General features: G+C 52.4%; 3 protein-coding genes across 4 annotated transcripts in view; all 3 read left to right on the top strand.

The window, feature by feature from the left end:
* unc80 (unc-80 homolog (C. elegans)) overlaps positions 1-230 on the top strand; it is a gene marked incomplete at both ends in the record, with an annotated part of 76,613 nt that extends 76,383 nt beyond the window's left edge. Inside the window, one exon of the mRNA XM_079734290.1 lies at positions 227-230. Coding sequence (XP_079590416.1) covers positions 227-230 — 4 coding nt within the window. The remainder of the gene's footprint in view (positions 1-226) is intronic.
* On the top strand, positions 58-13,169 carry LOC307074057 (oxysterol-binding protein-related protein 11-like). The gene is made up of 8 exons (XM_079734050.1): positions 58-920; positions 2,580-2,731; positions 3,230-3,370; positions 4,667-5,138; positions 6,787-6,973; positions 9,303-9,497; positions 11,407-11,560; positions 12,703-13,169. Exons 1-8 carry the CDS (start codon positions 533-535, stop codon positions 12,757-12,759), a joined length of 1,746 nt encoding a protein of 581 aa, XP_079590176.1. The 5' UTR covers positions 58-532; the 3' UTR covers positions 12,760-13,169.
* Positions 13,170-14,312: 1,143 nt separating this feature from the next.
* The window catches only part of LOC307074779 (sorting nexin-4-like), a 10,661-nt gene continuing 4,973 nt past the window's right edge, over positions 14,313-20,000 (top strand). Inside the window, exons 1-9 of one of the 2 annotated variants that reach the window (XM_079735123.1) lie at positions 14,313-14,461; positions 14,817-14,941; positions 17,489-17,627; positions 17,742-17,891; positions 18,124-18,171; positions 18,579-18,634; positions 19,034-19,106; positions 19,250-19,311; positions 19,767-19,832. In XM_079735123.1, the coding sequence (XP_079591249.1) occupies positions 14,336-14,461; positions 14,817-14,941; positions 17,489-17,627; positions 17,742-17,891; positions 18,124-18,171; positions 18,579-18,634; positions 19,034-19,106; positions 19,250-19,311; positions 19,767-19,832 (845 nt within the window). In that variant the 5' untranslated portion in view covers positions 14,313-14,335. The remainder of the gene's footprint in view (positions 14,462-14,816; positions 14,942-17,488; positions 17,628-17,741; positions 17,892-18,123; positions 18,172-18,578; positions 18,635-19,033; positions 19,107-19,249; positions 19,312-19,766; positions 19,833-20,000) is intronic. The other variant, XM_079735124.1, reaches the window with a different exon arrangement.

Raw genomic sequence — 20,000 nt, forward strand, 5'->3', positions numbered from 1 at the left:
GGGGTAAGGGGCTGAGAGGGGAGTGAGGTGGGGGGAGAGAGGACGGGCTGCCGCGTACTGCAGTGTCCATGAGGTGGCGCTACAGGGTATGGCTACAGTGTTCCAGCGCTAGATACTGGATCATCTGTACGGCCCTTTACCCAGGCTTGAAGATTACCTGAGACTGAACCAAGTGTCTACTGAGTGCTGTGGGCGTGATGCTCTATACATAATGTACATATCCTAGGTGAGGTACACACCGTGACTTAGTGTTCTGTTTAGACCCCTCCCAACCGCGATGGAGGTGGAGGAGAACAAATTCTTCAATAAATGAAATACCGTTCTTTTTTCTCTTGAATATTATGAAGCAGATGTTAAACTGGGTTAATGTGTGTGCTCTAGCTCTGGATGCTAATGATGTGCTGGCTCGTGTGTGTGTGTGTGTGTGTGTGTGTGTGTGTGTGTGTGTGTGTGTGTGTGTGTGTGTGTGTGTGTGTGTGTGTGTGTGTGTGTGTGTGTTCTAGCTCCGGAGGCTAAGGATGTGCTGCCTCCTATGTATGTGTGTTTGTGTGTCCTTAATGTGTGTGTGTGTCTGTACCTGTGTGTCTATAATGTGTGTGTGTGTGTCTGTACCTGTGTCTTTAATGTGTGTGTACCTGTGTCTGTAACGTGTGTGTCTGTACCTGTGTCTGTAAAGTGTGTGTGTGTGTGTGTAACGTGTGATCCGTGTCATGTGTCCCAGATGATGGTACAGGCCCAAGGCCAGCATAAGGACCTGATCCAGACCATCGAAGGCCTGCCCCCGGTCCCGGGCTTCTCCCCCCTGGACCAGGACCTGCTGATGCTGAAGGCCACTTCCATGGCCACCATGACCTGCCTGCACGACTGCCTGCACATCCTGCAGCTCCAGCAGCTGGCGCGCCACCACTCGGCCCTGGCAGGTCCGTACCACGGGGCCTGAGCCGGCCCTCCGGCCTCACAGAGCGCTGCAGTGTCAGGGCTCGGCGTGCTAGCCTGGCTTGCTAGCTTAAGACGCTAGCCAGGCATGGTATCCTGTACGCTAGCTTAAGGCGCTAGCACGGCATGCTAATCGGCCTCGCTAGCTCGGCAGGCTATCTCTGGATGCCATCTTGGCGCGCTAGCCTGGCTTGCTAGCTTAAGACGCTATCCTGGTAGTGAGTCTGTTTTTCGTAGGATGGTAAGGGTAAGTACCGCCTTTTTCGCCTCTGATTTGCCTCTGATTCGCTGGGCTAGCGTCTAAAGCTAGCAAGCCAGGCTAGCATGCCGAGCCCTGACACTAAAGTGTTCGGGATCTGGTCCTTATGCTGGCCCTGGGCCCTTCTAACCAATCAGAGGCGAAAAGGGCGGTACTTATCCCTACCATCATACAGAAAAAAGATTTGCATTCCGGTATAATAGCTTAAGGTAGCTAGCCCGGCATGGTATCCTGTATGCTAGCTTAAGGCGCTAGCACGGCATGCTAATCGGCCTTGCTAGCTCGGCATGCTATCTCTGGATGCTATCTCGGCATGCTAGCCTGGCTTGTTATCCTGGTATGCTAGCTCAAGGCACTAGCCCGGCATGGTAGTCTGGCGTGCTAGTTTGGCGTGCTGTCTCTGGATGCTAGCTCGGCATGCTATCTCTGGATGCTAGCCCGGCATGGTATCCTGGTATGCTATCTTAAGGCGCTAGCATGGCATGCTAGTCTGCCATACTAGCTCTGCATGCTAGCCTAGCTCTCTAGCCCGGCTTGCTAGCCCTGGCTTGCCAGCCCTGGACGCTAGCTGGGGGTGCTAGCCGGCCGAGCTAGCCGCCGGTGTCCTCGGAGCGCTTTACGCTCTCGATGGAATTATGCTGCATTATTGATCTGTGTTGATGCCGTCCCCGCGGTAACCAGATCTGGACAGGTATAGATGTCCACCTGTAGAGGCCCGCACCGCGCGCCCCTACAGGCTTACTCCTCCGGCACGTGGTGAGGAGAGAGGAGAGAGGAGAGAGGAGAGAGGAGAGAGGACAGAGGACAGAGGAGGGAGGAGGGAGGGAGGTGGGAGGGGGGAATGGGGAGAGCTGGAGGTAGGGGATAAGGAGGTAGGGGATAAGGAGGGAGGGGATAAGGAGGGAGGGGATAAGGAGGGAGGAGAGGCCCAGTTGAGATGAAGGAGGAGGAGGCAGAGGAAGAGACAGGGGGAGATAAGGAGGAACTTAGGAGGAGGCGGCGGCCTACTTCTCCTCAAACACCAGCTCCTGTTACTCCTCATGTATATTTCACCGGTCGCGGGCTGCGTCCTGTAACCTCCCACCCCCCCCCGCCTCCTCCAATCACATGCTCCCGTCCGGGGACGGCTGACACGCCCCAGTTCCCAACGCGCAGCCAATGGGAGGGCTGGGCTGGAGGGGTGGTGGGGGGGTGGGTCTCTAGGGACGCTCAGTCTGGCCAAGCTGCAGGGTGCTGGAGGCGCGGTCTGGGTGAGCACCGCTGGGTTGTGTGTGTGTGTGTGTGTGTGTGTGTGTGTGTGTGTGTGTGGTCGGTCGGTCACTGGGTAGGGTAGCAGAGAGAGAGAGGGTCTCAGGTCTGACGGTCTCCCCCCTCCTCCCCCAAGGGCCCAACGTGGAGTGGCTGGAGCCCAAGATGGCCGACATCCTGAAGAACGGCGGTAGCGGCAGCTCGCTAGGTGGCTTCTCCACCAACGACGGCCTCCAGGAGGAGGGCCGGCTGGAGCTCAGCACCCCAGAGTCCTGCAGCTTCTCTGGGGTAAGCGCCTCAGGAAACTCCCCTGCTCCTGGGACTAAGGCCGGGGCCGACACACGCGCACGCTCAAACTCACACACACTCAATTGGCCTCTCAAAATCCAATTAAGAGCACGCTCGTACATTGGTTTGCGTTAGATGACCTCTGATTGGCTGAAGCGTTGGTAGTGCTTCAGCTCAGTCACGGGGGCGTCGGCGTGGGGCCCGCTCATCGCTCTGGTTGTGTTGCTCTCAAGAAACTGAACACACCTCTTCTCCTAGCCGACCAATAATTCATGACCTTGCGCTGTTTCTCCTTCACCTCTAATGCACACACGCATGCATGCTCGTACACACACGCACACGCACACATACACACATACACACACAAACCCCTGCACACTCTCACACCTTAACACATGGTCACACATACACCCTACATACCTACACAAACCTACATACCTACACAAACACTAAACACCTTCACACACCAACACTATCTCACCTTCTCCCCCCCAACAGGAGCTGGAGGAGGTGGATGCAGAGGAGGAGGTGGAGGACTCCTTCGTGGAGCGAGAGGAGGAGCTGGGAGCCGTGGAGGAGGAGCGCAGTGTCATCCTACACCTCCTGTCTCAGCTCAAGCTGGGCATGGACCTCACACGGGTATGTCCCCCTGGAGGCCTGGCAGGGCACTGCACCCCAGTCACCTGCACCCAGGACCCAGCAGTCCTACTGGGTTAGAGCAGAACCTCTGGTCCAGCAGTCCTACTGGGTTAGAGCAGAACCTCTGGTCCAGCAGTCCTACTGGGTTAGAGCAGAACCTCTGGTCCAGCAGTCCTACTGGGTTACAGAACCTCTGGTCCAGCAGTCCTACTGGGTTACAGAACCTCTGGTCCAGCAGTCCTACTGGGTTATAGAACCTCTGGTCCAGCAGTCCTACTGAGTTACAGAACCTCTGGTCCAGCAGTCCTACTGGGTTATAGAACCTCTGGTCCAGCAGTCCTACTGAGTTATAGAACCTCTGGTCCAGCAGTCCTACTGGGTTACAGAACCTCTGGTCCAGCAGTCCTACTGGGTTACAGAACCTCTGGTCCAGCAGTCCTACTGGGTTACAGAACCTCTGGTCCAGCAGTCCTTCTATGTTATAGCTGACCCTCAGCATAGAGCCTGGGCCGTGAACCAGAAACGGGGGCAGAGTAACGTCTTGTCCGGTTTCGTCAGGGAGATATTGTAAGATGAAGGGTTAGTGGATGAGGCTTTCAGAAGGGGATTTCGATGTGTGTGTGATCTACAGTTGCCAGTCCGTACTGTGGTTTATACACACATACCGTCGGTATCTGGACAGGACGGTTTAACTAAAGGTGACTAGCGCTGGTCGAGTTTATTGCTGCCTCTTACTCATCCTTCAAACAAGGCATAGTTACTTACAGATCCCACCCCCAGCAACATGATTGGTCAAAACAAAGATGAAGCCGAGGAAGGTAACCTCTACCACCTGAGTTGGCTGAGACAGAGGCCACTTGATTGGCTGCTCTAATGTGACTGCCGCCCGCCGCCCATGGCTCCGTTTCAGCGTTACCTCGACCGACCGCTCAGATCAGAGCCGATAGTCCCGTCTCCGCTTCCCTCCCCGTGCAGCCTGGCCCAGGACGGTTGACCTTAGAGGGGGAGCAGGCCGACATCCTACCCCCGGGTGGCTCCTTCCATTCCCGTTTGACGCAATCGGTCCGCCGTGGCTCAGATTTAGAAAACGCTCCGACATTAAGTCTCGCATGTATGGATTTTTTCGGGCCGTTCTCGTACTTTTCCAACCAATCCTTGGTCGTCGCCCGATGGCCGGTCGATTAACCGCTGATCCCGGGGGACCTCGAGGCCGTGAGGCGGGTCTGGTCGCCCGTCTGCGGGCCGTGGCGTTGGTCGTGTCGTTAGTCAGCGGCCTTCTCCTCGTTCCTCCCGCAGGTGGTCCTCCCCACCTTCATCCTGGAGAAGCGCTCCCTGCTGGAGATGTACGCCGACTTCATGTCCCACCCGGACCTCTTCCTGGCCGTCGCCGACGGCGACACGCCCGAGGACCGCATGGTGCGCTTCGTGGAGTACTACCTCACCTCGTTCCACGAGGGCCGGCGCGGCGCCATCGCCAAGAAGCCCTACAACCCCATCATCGGGGAGACCTTCCAGTGCTCCTGGAGGGTCCCCCGGACCCCCGCGGGCGGGGCCCCGGGCACGCCCCCGGGGCCCGCCTCCACGCCCCCCTCCGCCCCGCAGGACTCCACCCACCAGGTCCGCTTCGTGGCGGAGCAGGTGTCCCACCACCCGCCCGTGTCGGGCTTCTACGCCGAGTGCCCGGAGAAGCGCATGTGTGTGAACACGCACGTCTGGACCAAGAGCAAGTTCATGGGCATGTCCATCGGGGTGTCCATGGTGGGGGAAGGTGAGCCAGGACCGGGAGACCACTGGTAGGACTGGGAGACACTAGCAGACCATTAGTACTACACTATCGTTAGCAGACCAGTAGTAGCAGACCATTAGTACTAGACTATCGTTAGCAGACCAGTAGTAGCAGACCATTAGTACTAGACTATCGTTAGCAGACCAGTAGTAGCAGACCATTAGTACTAGACTATCGTTAGCAGACCAGTAGTAGCAGACCATTAGTACTAGACTATCGTTAGCAGACCAGTAGTAGCAGACCATTAGTACTAGACTATCGTTAGCAGACCAGTAGTAGCAGACCATTAGTACTAGACTATCGTTAGCAGACCAGTAGTAGCAGACCATTAGTACTAGACTATCGTTAGCAGACCAGTAGTAGCAGACCATTAGTACTAGACTATCGTTAGCAGACCAGTAGTAGCAGACCATTAGTACTAGACTATCGTTAGCAGACCAGTAGTAGCAGACCATTAGTACTAGACTATCGTTAGCAGACCAGTAGTAGCAGACCATTAGTACTAGACTATCGTTAGCAGACCAGTAGTAGCAGACCATTAGTACTAGACTATCGTTAGCAGACCAGTAGTAGCAGACCATTAGTACTAGACTATCGTTAGCAGACCAGTAGTAGCAGACCATTAGTACTAGACTATCGTTAGCAGACCAGTAGTAGCAGACCATTAGTACTAGACTATCGTTAGCAGACCAGTAGTAGCAGACCATTAGTACTAGACTATCGTTAGCAGACCAGTAGTAGCAGACCATTAGTACTAGACTATCGTTAGCAGACCAGTAGTAGCAGACCATTAGTACTAGACTATCGTTAGCAGACCAGTAGTAGCAGACCATTAGTACTAGACTATCGTTAGCAGACCAGTAGTAGCAGACCATTAGTACTAGACTATCGTTAGCAGACCAGTAGTAGCAGACCATTAGTACTAGACTATCGTTAGCAGACCAGTAGTAGCAGACCATTAGTACTAGACTATCGTTAGCAGACCAGTAGTAGCAGACCATTAGTACTAGACTATCGTTAGCAGAGCAGTAGTAGCAGACCATTAGTACTAGACTATCGTTAGCAGAGCAGTAGTAGCAGACCATTAGTACTAGACTATCGTTGGTAGACCAGTAGTAGCAGACCATTAGTACTAGACTATCGTTAGCAGACCAGTAGTAGCAGACCATTAGTACTAGACTATCGTTAGCAGACCAGTAGTAGCAGACCATTAGTACTAGACTATCGTTAGCAGACCAGTAGTAGCAGACCATTAGTACTAGACTATCGTTAGCAGACCAGTAGTAGCAGACCATTAGTACTAGACTATCGTTAGCAGACCAGTAGTAGCAGACCATTAGTACTAGACTATCGTTAGCAGACCAGTAGTAGCAGACCATTAGTACTAGACTATCGTTAGCAGACCAGTAGTAGCAGACCATTAGTACTAGACTATCGTTAGCAGACCAGTAGTAGCAGACCATTAGTACTAGACTATCGTTGGTAGACCAGTAGTAGCAGACCATTAGTACTAGACTATCGTTAGCAGACCAGTAGTAGCAGACCAGAGGTAGGAGGTCTCCATGGTAATAAGGCCTATATGATGTCATGGAGTGCAGGTTATATCTGTGTGTCTGTGTGTGTGCCCCAGGCTGCCTGTCCCTGCTGGACCACGATGAGGAGTACACCTTCACGCTGCCCTGCGCCTACGCTCGCTCCATCCTGACGGTGCCCTGGGTGGAGCTGGGCGGCAAGGTGATCGTCACCTGCGCTAAGAGCGGCTACTCTGCCGTCATCACCTTCCACACCAAGCCCTTCTACGGAGGCAAGCTGCACAAGTACGTAGACCACTAGTACCCTCTAGTACCCTCTAGTAACCACTAGTACCCTCTAGTACCCTCTAGTACCCTCTAGTAACCACTAGTACCCACTAGTACCCACTAGTAACCACTAGTACCCTCTAGTACCCTCTAGTACCCTCTAGTAACCACTAGTACCCACTAGTACCCACTAGTAACCACTAGTACCCTCTAGTACCCACTAGTAACCACTAGTACCCACTAGTAACCACTAGTACCCACTAGTACCCACTAGTAACCACTAGTACCCACTAGTACCCACTAGTACCCACTAGTACCCACTAGTACCCACTAGTACCCACTAGTAACCACTAGTAACCACTAGTACCCACTAGTACCCACTAGTACCCATTAGCACTCACTAATACACCAAGGCCTTCTACGGAGGCAAGCTGCACAAGTATGTGGTCCACTAGTACTCACTGGAACACACTAGTACCTCTAGGACTCACCCTGTGGTTCTCTGTAGTCCTCACCAGTCCCCTCCAGTCCCTCCAGTCCCCTCCAGTCCCCTCCAGTCCCCTCCAGTCCCCTCCAGTCCCCTCCAGTCCTCACCAGTCCCCTCCAGTCCCCTCCAGTCCCCTCCAGTCCCCTCCAGTCCCCACCAGTCCCCTCCAGTCCCCTCCAGTCCCCTCCAGTCCCTCCAGTCCCCTCCAGTCCCCTCCAGTCCCTCCAGTCCCCTCCAGTCCCCTCCAGTCCTCACCAGTCCTCACCAGTCCCTCCAGTCCCCTCCAGTCCCTCCAGTCCCTCCAGTCCCCTCCAGTCCCCTCCAGTCCCCTCCAGTCCCCTCCAGTCCCTCCAGTCCCCTCCAGTCCCTCCAGTCCCTCCAGTCCCTCCAGTCCCTCCAGTCCCTCCAGTCCCCTCCAGTCCTCACCAGTCCTCACCAGTCCCTCCAGTCCCCTCCAGTCCTCACCAGTCCTCACCAGTCCCTCCAGTCCCCTCCAGTCCCCTCCAGTCCCTCCAGTCCCCTCCAGTCCCCTCCAGTCCTCACCAGTCCTCACCAGTCCCTCCAGTCCCCTCCCTCCAGTCCCTCCAGTCCCCTCCAGTCCCCTCCAGTCCCCTCCAGTCCCTCCAGTCCCTCTAGTCCCTCCAGTCCCTCCAGTCCCCTCCAGTCCCTCCAGTCCCTCCAGTCCCTCCAGTCCCCTCCAGTCCCCTCCAGTCCCCTCCAGTCCCTCCAGTCCCTCCAGTCCCTCCAGTCCCTCCAGTCCCTCTAGTCCCTCCAGTCCCTTCAGTCCCCTCCAGTCCCCTCCAGTCCCTCCAGTCCCCTCCAGTCCCCTCCAGTCCCCTCCAGTCCCCTCCAGTCCCTCCAGTCCCCTCCAGTCCCCTCCAGTCCCCTCCAGTCCTCACCAGTCCTCACCAGTCCCTCCAGTCCTCACCAGTCCTCACCAGTCCCCTCCAGTCCCTCCAGTCCCCTCCAGTCCCCTCCAGTCCCCTCCAGTCCCTTCAGTCCCCTCCAGTCCCCTCCAGTCCCCTCCAGTCCCTCCAGTCCCTCCAGTCCCCTCCAGTCCCCTCCAGTCCCCTCCAGTCCCTTCAGTCCCCTCCAGTCCTCACCAGTCCCCTCCAGTCCCCTCCAGTCCTCACCAGTCCCCTCCAGTCCCCTCCAGTCCTCACCAGTCCCCTCCAGTCCCCTCCAGTCCTCACCAGTCCTCACCAGTCCCCTCCAGTCCCCTCCAGTCCCCTCCAGTCCTCACCAGTCCTCACCAGTCCCCTCCAGTCCCTCCAGTCCTCACCAGTCCCCTCCAGTCCCCTCCAGTCCCCTCCAGTCCTCACCAGTCCTCACCAGTCCCTCCAGTCCCCTCCAGTCCCCTCCAGTCCTCACCAGTCCCTCCAGTCCCTCCAGTCCTCACCAGTCCCTCCAGTCCCCACCAGTCCCCTCCAGTCCCCTCCAGTCCCCTCCAGTCCCCTCCAGTCCTCCCCAGTCCCCTCCAGTCCTCACCAGTCCTCACCAGTCCCCTCCAGTCCCCTCCAGTCCTCACCAGTCCTCACCAGTCCCTCCAGTCCTCACCAGTCCCTCCAGTCCCCTCCAGTCCCCTCCAGTCCTCACCAGTCCCCTCTAGTCCCTCCAGTCCCCTCCAGTCCCTCCAGTCCCCTCCAGTCCCCTCCAGTCCCCTCCAGTCCCCTCCAGTCCTCACCAGTCCCCTCTAGTCCCCTCCAGTCCTCACCAGTCCCCTCCAGTCCCCTCCAGTCCTCACCAGTCCCCTCCAGTCCCCTCCAGTCCCCTCCAGTCCCTCCAGTCCCTCCAGTCCTCACCAGTCCCCTCCAGTCCCCTCCAGTCCTCACCAGTCCCTGTGGTTGTGTGCCGCTGCAGGGTGACGGCGGAGGTGAAGCACAGCGCCACCAGCGTGGTGGCGTGCCGCGTGCAGGGCGAGTGGAACGGCGTGCTGGAGTTCAGCTACCCGGCGGCCGAGGGCCCGGGCAGCGTGCGTCTGGTGGACGTCACCAAGCTGCCCGTCTGCAGGAAACACGTCAGGCCTGTGGCCCGCCAGGGCCCCACTGAGTCACGGTGAGGACCCTCACCCCAGGGGGCACACAGTGTGTGTGTTAGCGAGGAAGAGAAATGAGCCAGAGAGTGGGCGAGTGAGAGTGGGCGAGAGAGAGTGGGAACGTGAGAGTGGGAACGTGAGAGTGGGAACGCGAGAGTGGGCGAACGAGAGTGGGCGAGTGAGAGTGGGAACGCAAGAGTGGGCGAGTGAGAGTGGGCGAGTGAGAGTGGGAACGTAAGAGTGGGCGAGTGAGAGTGGGAACGCGAGAGTGGGAACGCGAGAGTGGGAACGTGAGAGTGGGCGAGCGAGAGTGGGCGAGTGAGAGTGGGAACGTAAGAGTGGGCGAGTGAGAGTGGGAACGTAAGAGTGGGAACGTGAGAGTGAGCGAGTGAGAGTGGGCGAACGAGAGTGGGCGAGTGAGAGTGGGAACGTGAGAGTGGGAACGCGAGAGTGGGCGAGTGAGAGTGGGAACGTGAGAGTGGGAACGCGAGAGTGGGCGAACGAGAGTGGGCGAGTGAGAGTGGGAACGTGAGAGTGGGAACGCGAGAGTGGGCGAACGAGAGTGGGCGAGTGAGAGTGGGAACGTGAGAGTGGGAACGCGAGAGTGGGCGAACGAGAGTGGGCGAGTGAGAGTGGGAACGCGAGAGTGGGCGAGCGAGAGTGGGAACGTGAGAGTGGGCGAACGAGAGTGGGCGAGTGAGAGTGGGAACGCGAGAGTGGGCGAGCGAGAGTGGGCGAACGAGAGTGGGCGAGTGAGAGTGGGAACGTGAGAGTGGGCGAGTGAGAGTGGGAACGTGAGAGTGGGCGAGCGAGAGTGGGAACGTGAGAGTCGGCGAGCGAGAGTGGGAACGCGAGAGTGGGAACGTGAGAGTGGGCGAACGAGAGTGGGTGAGTGAGAGTGGGAACGTGAGAGTGGGCGAACGAGAGTGGGCGAGTGAGAGTGGGAACGCAAGAGTGGGCGAGTGAGAGTGGGCGAGCGAGAGTGGGCGAGTGAGAGTGGGAACGTGAGAGTGGGCGAGCGAGAGTGGGAATGTGAGAGTGGGCGAGCGAGAGTGGGAACGTGAGAGTGGGCGAGCGAGAGTGGGAACGTGAGAGTGGGCGAGCGAGAGTGGGAACGTGAGTGTGGGCGAGCGAGAGTTGGAGTGAGTTTGTGTGTGAGAGTGTATGTGAGTGAGTAAGTGAAAGTGTGTCACAATAACGCCCTGTTTACACGACGACGCTTGCGGGTGAAGACTACAAAATATTTGATCAGATGTGCCTTTTTGTTTAGAGGGCGACGGCATTTTCGGGGCTTAAAAACGCAAAAAAATGAAGCCACCCTCCAGAGTGGAAGTGTTAAACGCTCGTCTCCGTCTAAAGGGTTAACAAAAGTGTGCTCTGATCTGCTCTCGTCGGCTACGCGTTTACGTCACATCCATGTGCAGTACAGGCAAACAACAACAAACATGTCTGATTCTTTCCATCAGTCGGGCATTCAAGTGGCCCTAGCAACTCTGATTGGGAGGTGTCCAGGAGTCATTTCAGCAGTTAAGCCCAATAATCACAGCAATTTTTGATGCACGCAATTTTTGATGCATCAATTCGGCAGAGGCGAACCAGCCAGTGCCACCTTGCATACTACATCGAATTTCACACACTTTTGCATCGCCGTATGCACGCAGATTTCCCCTCAAAGACGCTCGCCTAAACACAGAATAAAAAGTGAGCACCTAACGCCACTTTTGCGTTTTCTGTCCAGATTGTCTAAATTGAGTGTGAGTGAGTGAGTGAGTGTGTGAGTGAGTGAGAGTGTACCAAACGCCAATGACCAGAGCGACACCACGTTAGCGCGTCGGTGCCGGTCTATCAGGGCTCTGCCGTGCCTCTTCAGGCCTGGTAGAGCCCTGGGCCCCTAGGCCCCATCTGACTGGGTGCTTGGGGCCCGTGCAGGCGGCTGTGGCAGCACGTGACGGAGGCGCTGCGGCAGAAGGACATGGAGAAGGCCACGGAGCATAAGAGGATCCTGGAGGAGAGGCAGAGGATGGAGGAGAGGCACCGCGCCGACGCCGACGCCCCCTGGAAGACGCGCTACTTCGAGAGCGAGGTGAGACCCCCCCCCTCAGTGAGGCCCCGAGGCCTGGGCTGTAGAGGGCCCCTAGGACCTGTAGAGGGCCCCCGGGACCTGGACTGTAGAGGGCCCCCGGGACCTGGACTGTAGAGGGCCCCCGGGACCTGGACTGTAGAGGGCCCCCGGGACCTGGACTGTAGAGGGCCCCCGGGACCTGGACTGTAGAGGACCCCCGGGACCTGGACTGTAGAGGGCCCCCGGGACCTGGACTGTAGAGGGCCCCCGGGACCTGTAGAGGGCCCCTAGAACCTGGTCTGTAGAGGGCCCCTAGAACCTGGTCTGTAGAGGGCCCCTAGAATCTGGTCTGTAGAGGGCCCCTAGAATCTGGTCTGTAGAGGGCCCCTAGAACCTGGTCTGTAGAGGGCCCCTAGAACCTGGTCTGTAGAGGGCCCCTAGAACCTGTAGAGGGCCCCTAGAACCTGGTCTGTAGAGGGCCCCTAGAGCCTGGTCAGTGGAGGGCCCCTAGAACCTGTAGAGGGCCCCTAGAACCTGGTCTGTAGAGGGCCCCTTGAGCCTGGTCAGTGGAGGGCCCCTAGAACCTGTAGAGGGCCCCTAGAACCTGGTCTGTAGAGGGCCCCTAGAACCTGGTCTGTAGAGGGCCCCTAGAGCCTGGTCAGTAGAGGGCCCCTAGAACCTGTATAGGGTCCCGGGACCTGGACTGTAGAGGGCCCCCGGGACCTGGACTGTAGAGGGCCCCCGGGACCTGGACTGTAGAGGGCCCCCGGGACCTGGTCTGTAGTGGGCCCCCGGGACTTGGTCTGTAGAGGGCCCCTAGAATCTGGTCTGTAGAGGGCCCCTAGGACCTGGTCTGTAGAGGGCCCCCGGGACCTGGACTGTAGAGGGCCCCCGGGACCTGGTCTGTAGTGGGCCCCCGGGACTTGGTCTGTAGAGGGCCCCTAGGACCTGGTCTGTAGAGGGCCCCCAGGACCTAAAAACTGCCTCTCCTGACATCCCAAGTGGGCGTGTCCCCCTGGATGTATGACGGATGCTGTGATGTCAGAGGACTCTGAAAAGGGTATTCAAATGGGGCCCCTGGCCACAGGACTGATTCGGCCCCCCAGGGTTAAGGGGCGTGACCTCTGACTCACCCCCCCTCTCTCTGCTTGTCTTGTTTCCAGGGCGACGCCTGGGTCTACCACAAGCCTCTCTGGAAGAACCCCCCCTTCAAATCCTAAAGCCGCCCGGCAACACCGTGTGTGTGTGCGTGTGCGTGTGCGTGTGTGTGGGGGGGGTGTGTGTGTGTGTGGGGCTCTCTCCAGCCTTAAGATTGTCCTTTGAGGGCCTCTGTACCTCGTCCCCCTGCTCCTCCTCCCCTTTTTATCCATTTGTTTGTTTTGCTTCGTGGAAACCATGGTTACTACGGAACAAGTCGTCCCCCCCCCCCTCAGCCTGCTCCTGGTCCCCCTCCCCCCCTCCTCCTGGTCTCAGGAGGGGAGGGGAGACTCAGGAGGAGGAGAGAGACAGGAGGAGGAGGAAAGATGTTCGAGGAGGAGGAGGAGAGAGACAGGAGGAGGAGGAGAGATGTTCGAGGAGGAGAGAGAGACAGGAGGAGGAGGAGAGACTCAGGAGGAGGAGAGAGACAGGAGGAGGAGGAGAGATGTTCGAGGAGGAGGAGGAGAGAGACAGGAGGAGGAGGAGAGATGTTCGAGGAGGAGGAGAGAGACAGGAGGAGGAGGAGAGACTCAGGAGGAGGAGAGAGACAGGAGGAGGAGGAGAGATGTTTGAGGAGGAGGAGAGATACAGGAGTAGGAGGGGAGACTCAGGAGGAGGAGGAGAGATGTTCGAGGAAGAGGAGAGATGCTGGAGGAGGAGAAGGGAGCAACACAGGGCGATAGTGCCGACCCAAAGCCTGGGATGCAGGTTTCTCGGTGCCTTACACAACGTGTGTGTGTGTGTGTGTGTGTGTGTGTGTGTGTGTGTGTGTGTGTGTGTGTGTGTGTGTGTGTGTGTGTGTGTGTGTGTGTGTGTGTGTGTGTGTGTGTGTGTGTCCCTAAGCCCTCTTAAGGTGGGAGGTTGGAACAGGTTCTGGGGTGGTCCCTGTTCCCGGTTGCCCTGACGACGGCCCCCCCGGGGGGAGGCCGTGGTTCGATGGCCCGACTGTGATTTTGTGGCTCACGAATGATGTGTGGGCGGAGAGTGTATCGCTATGACGACCGGTCACTCCCCCCGCCCCCGACTATAATCTCAACGGTGCCGTCGCGGAGGATGAAGCCCGTTGTTGTGACCAAATGATTGAAGCATTCTGTCTGATCTTTTTCCTCTGATTAAACGGTATTCATGATCCCACTGGCCTCGTCTGTTCCCACCGCTAGGAGCTCTTTAAAATAAACCACTGTCATTACTGAGCAGAACAATGTATGGAATAATTTAATTTATTTAATATATATATATATATATATATATATATATATATATATATATATACGAGTAATAGTAATACATATAGAATTAATAGAGAGATAGAGATCATATATATATATATATATATATATATGATCTCTCTATTAATTCTATATGTATTACTATGTATATAAAAATGTATGTTTCATGTCTATTTTTTCATTTTAGTATTTCAATAGAAACCAGTTGGTAAATGTAGGTTCCCTGAACTATTCCATATTGGGTTTGATGTTACACCTTGTTCGAACAGCCATTTTAGCCGTTTTATAATTTTAAAAAGTCAAAAGGTGACGCCATGTCATGCAGTCGGTCTGCACGCTTTACACCGCAGGATGTTGCTCACCTCTGCGCATGCGCCGCACCTCACCGACACCGACAGCAGGAAGGATGGCGGAGGACGGCGGAGATCCGTCCGAGCGCCCCGGGGGCTCAGATCCGATGGAAGACCCCCTGGAAGACCACCAACGCACCACGGTGGTCAGTACAGCCGGCTTACACGGGTCTCGACAGTGTTTTTGATCAGGCCTGATCCCGTTAACGGGCAGTTCGACTGGGAATAAACTGACTGTCGGGAACACAGCGTCTGTGGGGGACCGATCCCTAACTATGGGATGATTTGGTTACATGTCCATACATTCAAGTAGGGATCGACTGAACTGCTCCCGCAATGTATTAATTAGGACTAAACCGAAAATACAGGCCAACCCTGCTGATATTATTATTATAGGATGTAGTGCTCCGGTCGGCCAATAGATGACGCCAGAGGCCCTCCGTCAGCTGTCCCACCGCTACAGTAAGCGTGTTATTTTTGCGGGGTTGTGTTGGGGTTCAGATGGTCGGCAGCACCTCCGCCCTGTCCAGCCGACTGGAGGTCAGCGTCGCCGAGACGGAGAAACGTAACGGGAAGAACGCCATGAACATGCAGGAGACGTTCACGGTTTACCTGGTGGAGACGCGGTGAGACGATAACTCTTATCACGACATCACCACTAGACCGGCAGGACCACTGCCTCTGGTTCTGTTAGGGGGGTCTCTCTGTGTCTGTAAGGGGAGGTCTGTGTCCTCATCGATCTACTATGCAAGGTTTTAAAATGTAAAAATACAGAAGGTTTGGATTTGCAGTAGAATTCGGTACTTAAAAAGTCCGTGCACTTAATAAAAAGTAAATGTACTTTATTAGGTGTTAATGTACTTTATAAAGACTAAATGTACTTCATAACGAGTAAATATACTTCATAACTAGTACATGTACCATTTAAGGTGTGATTGTACTTCATAACTAGTAAATTAACTTTTTAAGGTATGAATGTACTATATAAAGAGTGTATGTAATTTCAAAGGTGTAAATGTACTCTTTAAATAGTAAATGTACTTTCTCAAGAGTTAATATACTTTATAAAGAGTAAATGTACTTTCTAAGGGGTAAATGTACTATATAAACAGTAAATGTACTTTATGAACAGTAAGTGTACTCTATAAAGAGTAAATGTACTTTATAAACAGTAAGTGTACTCTATAAAGAGTAAATGTACTTTATGAACAGTAAGTGTACTCTATAAAAGAGTAAGTGTACTATATAAACAGTATATGTACTTCATGAACAGTAAGTGTACTCTAGAAAGAGTGAGTGTACTTTATGAACAGTAAGTGTACTCTATAAAGAGTGAGTGTACTTTATGAACAGTAAGTGTACTCTATAAAGAGTAAATGTACTCTATAAAGAGTAAATGTACTTTATGAACAGTAAGTTTAATCTATAAAGAGAAAGTGTACTCTATAAAGAGTAAATGTACTTCATGAACAGTAAGTGTACTCTATAAAGAGTAAATGTACTTTATGAACAGTAAGTGGACTCTATAAAGAGAGAGTGTACTTTATGAACAGTAAGTGGACTCTATAAAGAGAGAGTGTACTTTATGAACAGTAAGTGTACTATATAAACAGTAAATGTACTTTATGAACAGTAAGTGGACTCTATAAAGAGAGAGTGTACTTTATGAACAGTAAGCGGACTCTATAAAGAGAGAGTGTACTTTATGAACAGTAAGTGGACTCTATAAAGAGAGTGTGTACTTTATGAACAGTAAGTGTACTATATAAACAGTAAATGTACTTTATGAACAGTAAGTGTACTATATAAACAGTAAATGTACTTTATGAACAGTAAGTGTACTCTATAAAGAGTAAATGTACTTTATGAACAGTAAGTGTACTCTATAAAGAGTACCGTACTTTCCGCACTATAACGCGCACCGGATTATAAGGCGCACCTTCAATGAATGACCTATTTTAGAACTTTTTTCATAAATAGGGCGCACCGGATTATAAGGCACATAGCGTAGAAGATACTGCAGTCAAACGTTTGACTGGGGATGCGTTATGCATCCACTAGATGCTCGTCACGCGCAACGCAACTGTGAGGACGAGTTGCTGCATTTAGCAGATATAAAACTGGAACCTTTATGACAAAAAAGTAAAACACAATTACGCAGTTCCAAACCTTAGATTTTTTAAATATCTTGCAAACGTGAATGATACAAAGTAGAGCATCGCACCCTCGAATCTTGTAGTGTGGCCAGTCTTCCGCCCGATTTCCTGGCTCTGTGATCGTATAGTGTGACCTTCTGTGAGTAAGCGCAGTAAAATGCTGTGTGCACTGACTACGATAGCCGTAATGCTGCAAGCGGTGTGGCTTTATCGTAGTCGTAGTGAAACATTTTATTATTATTATTAAATTGTTTTTATTGGTTTTTCATACTGAAACATTTTGACAGAGCGCCGTTTACAACCAGTATGGATCAACCAATTAACCAATTGATCCATATATAAGGCGCTCCGGATTATAAGGCGCACTGTCGTTTTTTGAGAAAATTACCGGCTTTTAAGTGCGCCTTATAGTGCGGAAAGTACGGTAAATGTACTTTATGAACAGTAAGTGGACTCTATAAAGAGTAAATGTACTTTATGAACAGTAAGTGTACTCTATAAAGAGTAAATGTACTTTATGAACAGTAAGTGGACTCTATAAAGAGAGAGTGTACTTTATGAACAGTAAGTGGACTCTATAAAGAGAGTGTGTACTTTATGAACAGTAAGTGGACTCTATAAAGAGTAAATGTACTTTATGAACAGTAAGTGGACTATATAAACAGTAAATGTACTTTATGAACAGTAAGTGGACTCTATAAAGAGAGAGTGTACTTTATGAACAGTCAGTGGACTCTATAAAGAGAGAGTGTACTTTATGAACAGTCAGTGGACTCTATAAAGAGAGAGTGTACTTTATGAACAGTCAGTGGACTCTATAAAGAGAGAGTGTACTTTATGAACAGTCAGTGGACTCTATAAAGAGAGAGTGTACTTCATGAACAGTAAGTGTACTCTATAAAGAGTAAATGTACTTTATGAACAGTAAGTGGACTCTATAAAGAGAGAGTGTACCTCACATGAAGGTCCCTCCTAAGGTGGGCCCTACTAAGTGCCATCCCCCTGGCCGTGTGTTAGGCCCATGGAGCTCCTGGCTGACGGCCGCCTCCCGGCACCAGACTCCCTGTGGAGGCGCTACAGTGAGTTTGACATCCTGAGGAGCTACCTGCTGGTCACTTACCCCGCCATCGTGGTCTCCCCGCTGCCCGAGAAGAGGGTAGGACCCACAGGGCGTCACCTGTGTGTGTGTGTGTGTGTGTGTGTGTGTGTGTGTGTGTGTGTGTGTGTGTGTGTGTTGATGTGTGTGTGTGTGTGTGTGTGCTTCCTTCAGGCAGAGTTTGTGTGGCACAAGTTGTCGGCGGACAACATGGACCCCGACTTTGTGGAGCGCCGACGGGTCGGCTTGGAGAACTTCCTCCAGCGAGTGACATCACATCCTGTCCTCTCCCACGACAACATCCTGTACCAGTTCCTCACCGAGGTGAGCGACACCAGTTCACGACCCGGATAACGTGATGAACTGATGAAGGTCAAACCATTAAAGCGAGCGACCTCTTCAAGTCCAACCCGTCGTTTGATGTTCAAATGGGATGTGTCTCCCTCCGTGAGCCATTTCTAGTGAATGATTGATTGATTGATTTATTGAAATTCTTTATTGACACGTGTGCAAGGGAACATGCGATTCACTCATGCGAGTGTGTTGTCGTTGTCAGGAGCATGGCTGGAAGGAGGCGGTGTACGACACCGGGTTCCAGGACAAGGTAACCATAGCGACCATCTTCTTATAGAAACTGACTCCCTAGCAACCCATCTTCACCCTCATCCTCGGCATCCATGTGCATGTTTATCGTGTTTGAATGACGTGCGGGAGATTATTAATTGATGTTTGTTTGAGGTTGGAATTTTCAGAACGTCAGGGTTAGCATTTTAACTAGCTCTTAATCGGTCTCATGTGTGTTTAATTTACTCTAAATTGGTTAAATGTCTGTTTAATTTATTCTCAATTAGTTGAATGTGTTGAATGACTCTTAATTGGTTGAATGTGTTACATTGAGTCTTAATTGATAGCATGTGTGTTGGATTGACTCTTAATTGATAAAATGTGTTTAATTGAGTCTTAATTGATCAAATGTGTTTAATTAGTTCTTAATTGATTCAATGTTTGCAGGCGGACTCCCGACTGCGGGCCTTGAGCGCCACCTTCAGGGTCAGGAATCCTGACAAGTACGTTTCTCCGCCTCTGAGTTCACATTGGATTCACTTCTTTTGTTACCAACATGTTATCCTCCGTGTTACCATCAGAGTTACCAACTGTGTTGCAGTAGGCGTTACCAATGATAACTAGCGGTAGTTAGGTGGCTAGGCATAGCTAGGGGCAGCTAGATGGTAGCTTTTTGTGTAGCTAGCGGTAGCTAGGCATAGCTAGTGGAAGCTAATTGTAGCTAGGTGGTTATACTTAAAAGGTTGCAGGATTGTACTGAGCTAGTTGCTAGGTTATATGAGGTGGTTGCTGGGTTACACTGAGGTGGTTGCTAGGTTATTCTGATGTGGTTGCTAGGTTACACGGAGGTGGTTGCTAGGTTATAAGTGTGTTTGGTTGCTAAGTGTGTTTCTTTTTGCCAGGCGCTTCGTGGAGATGAAGCACTACAGTGACGAGCTGCAGTCACACACGTCTCAGCTGCTCCGCGCACGAGCAGTAAGACACACACACACACGCACGCACACACACAAACACACACACATACCGTCAATGGTAGTTGGGATACTGTAACACGTTTAATCGTCTGTGTGTGTGTGTGTGTGTGTGTGTGTGTGTGTGTGTGTGTGTGTGTGTTGCAGCGTGTGGCTGATCGTCTATATGGCGTCTACAAGGTCCATGGAAACTACGGCCGAGTCTTCAGGTACCGTAAATTTACACTAATCATTCATATATACACACTAAACATTCATATAAGTAAACTAAACATACATATAAATACACTAAATATTCATATATATACGCTAAATGTTCATATAAATACACTGAACATTCATATAAATACACTGAACATTCATATTAATACACTGAACATTCATATTAATACACTGAACATTCATATTAATACACTAAACGTTCATATTAATACACTAAACATTCATCAGTAAGTTCAGTTTATACGAACATTGTAAGTTTGTAAAATATACATGGAAATAGTAACGTACTTTGCACATCACAACTGTCATAAATAAGAAATGTCTCACATAGAAGAGATAGTGCAGATTTACCTAGGAGGTTTGGCCTTCTGTCATGTATTCAGCTGTGTGCGTGCGTGGGTGTGTGTGTGTGTGTGTGTGCGTGTGTGTGTGTGTGTGTCAGTGAGTGGAGTGTCCTAGAGAAACAGATGGGAGATGGTCTGCAGAGCGCAGGACATCACATGGACGCGTGAGTCTCTAGATCACATATCTCTATACCTTCTAGCTCTATATCAAAAATCTATACCTTCTAGCTCTAGATCACATATCTCTATACCTTCTAGCTCTAGATCACACATCTCTATACCTTCTAGCTCTAGATCACATATCTCTATACCTTCTAGCTCTAGATCACAAA

The sequence above is a fragment of the Pollachius pollachius genome (genome assembly GCF_949987615.1).
Source record: "Pollachius pollachius genome assembly, chromosome: 4".
NCBI lineage: Eukaryota > Metazoa > Chordata > Actinopteri > Gadiformes > Gadidae > Pollachius > Pollachius pollachius.

Excerpts from the sequence above, each read along its gene's own strand:
- LOC307074057 (XM_079734050.1), top strand. The coding sequence starts at position 533 with ATGTATGTGTGTTTGTGTGTCCTTAATGTGTGTGTGTGTCTGTACCTG. Across the intron at positions 2,732-3,229 it reads AGTCCTGCAGCTTCTCTGGG|GAGCTGGAGGAGGTGGATGC; the intron begins GTAAGCGCCTCA and ends CCCCCCCAACAG. Across the intron at positions 3,371-4,666 it reads TGGGCATGGACCTCACACGG|GTGGTCCTCCCCACCTTCAT; the intron begins GTATGTCCCCCT and ends TTCCTCCCGCAG.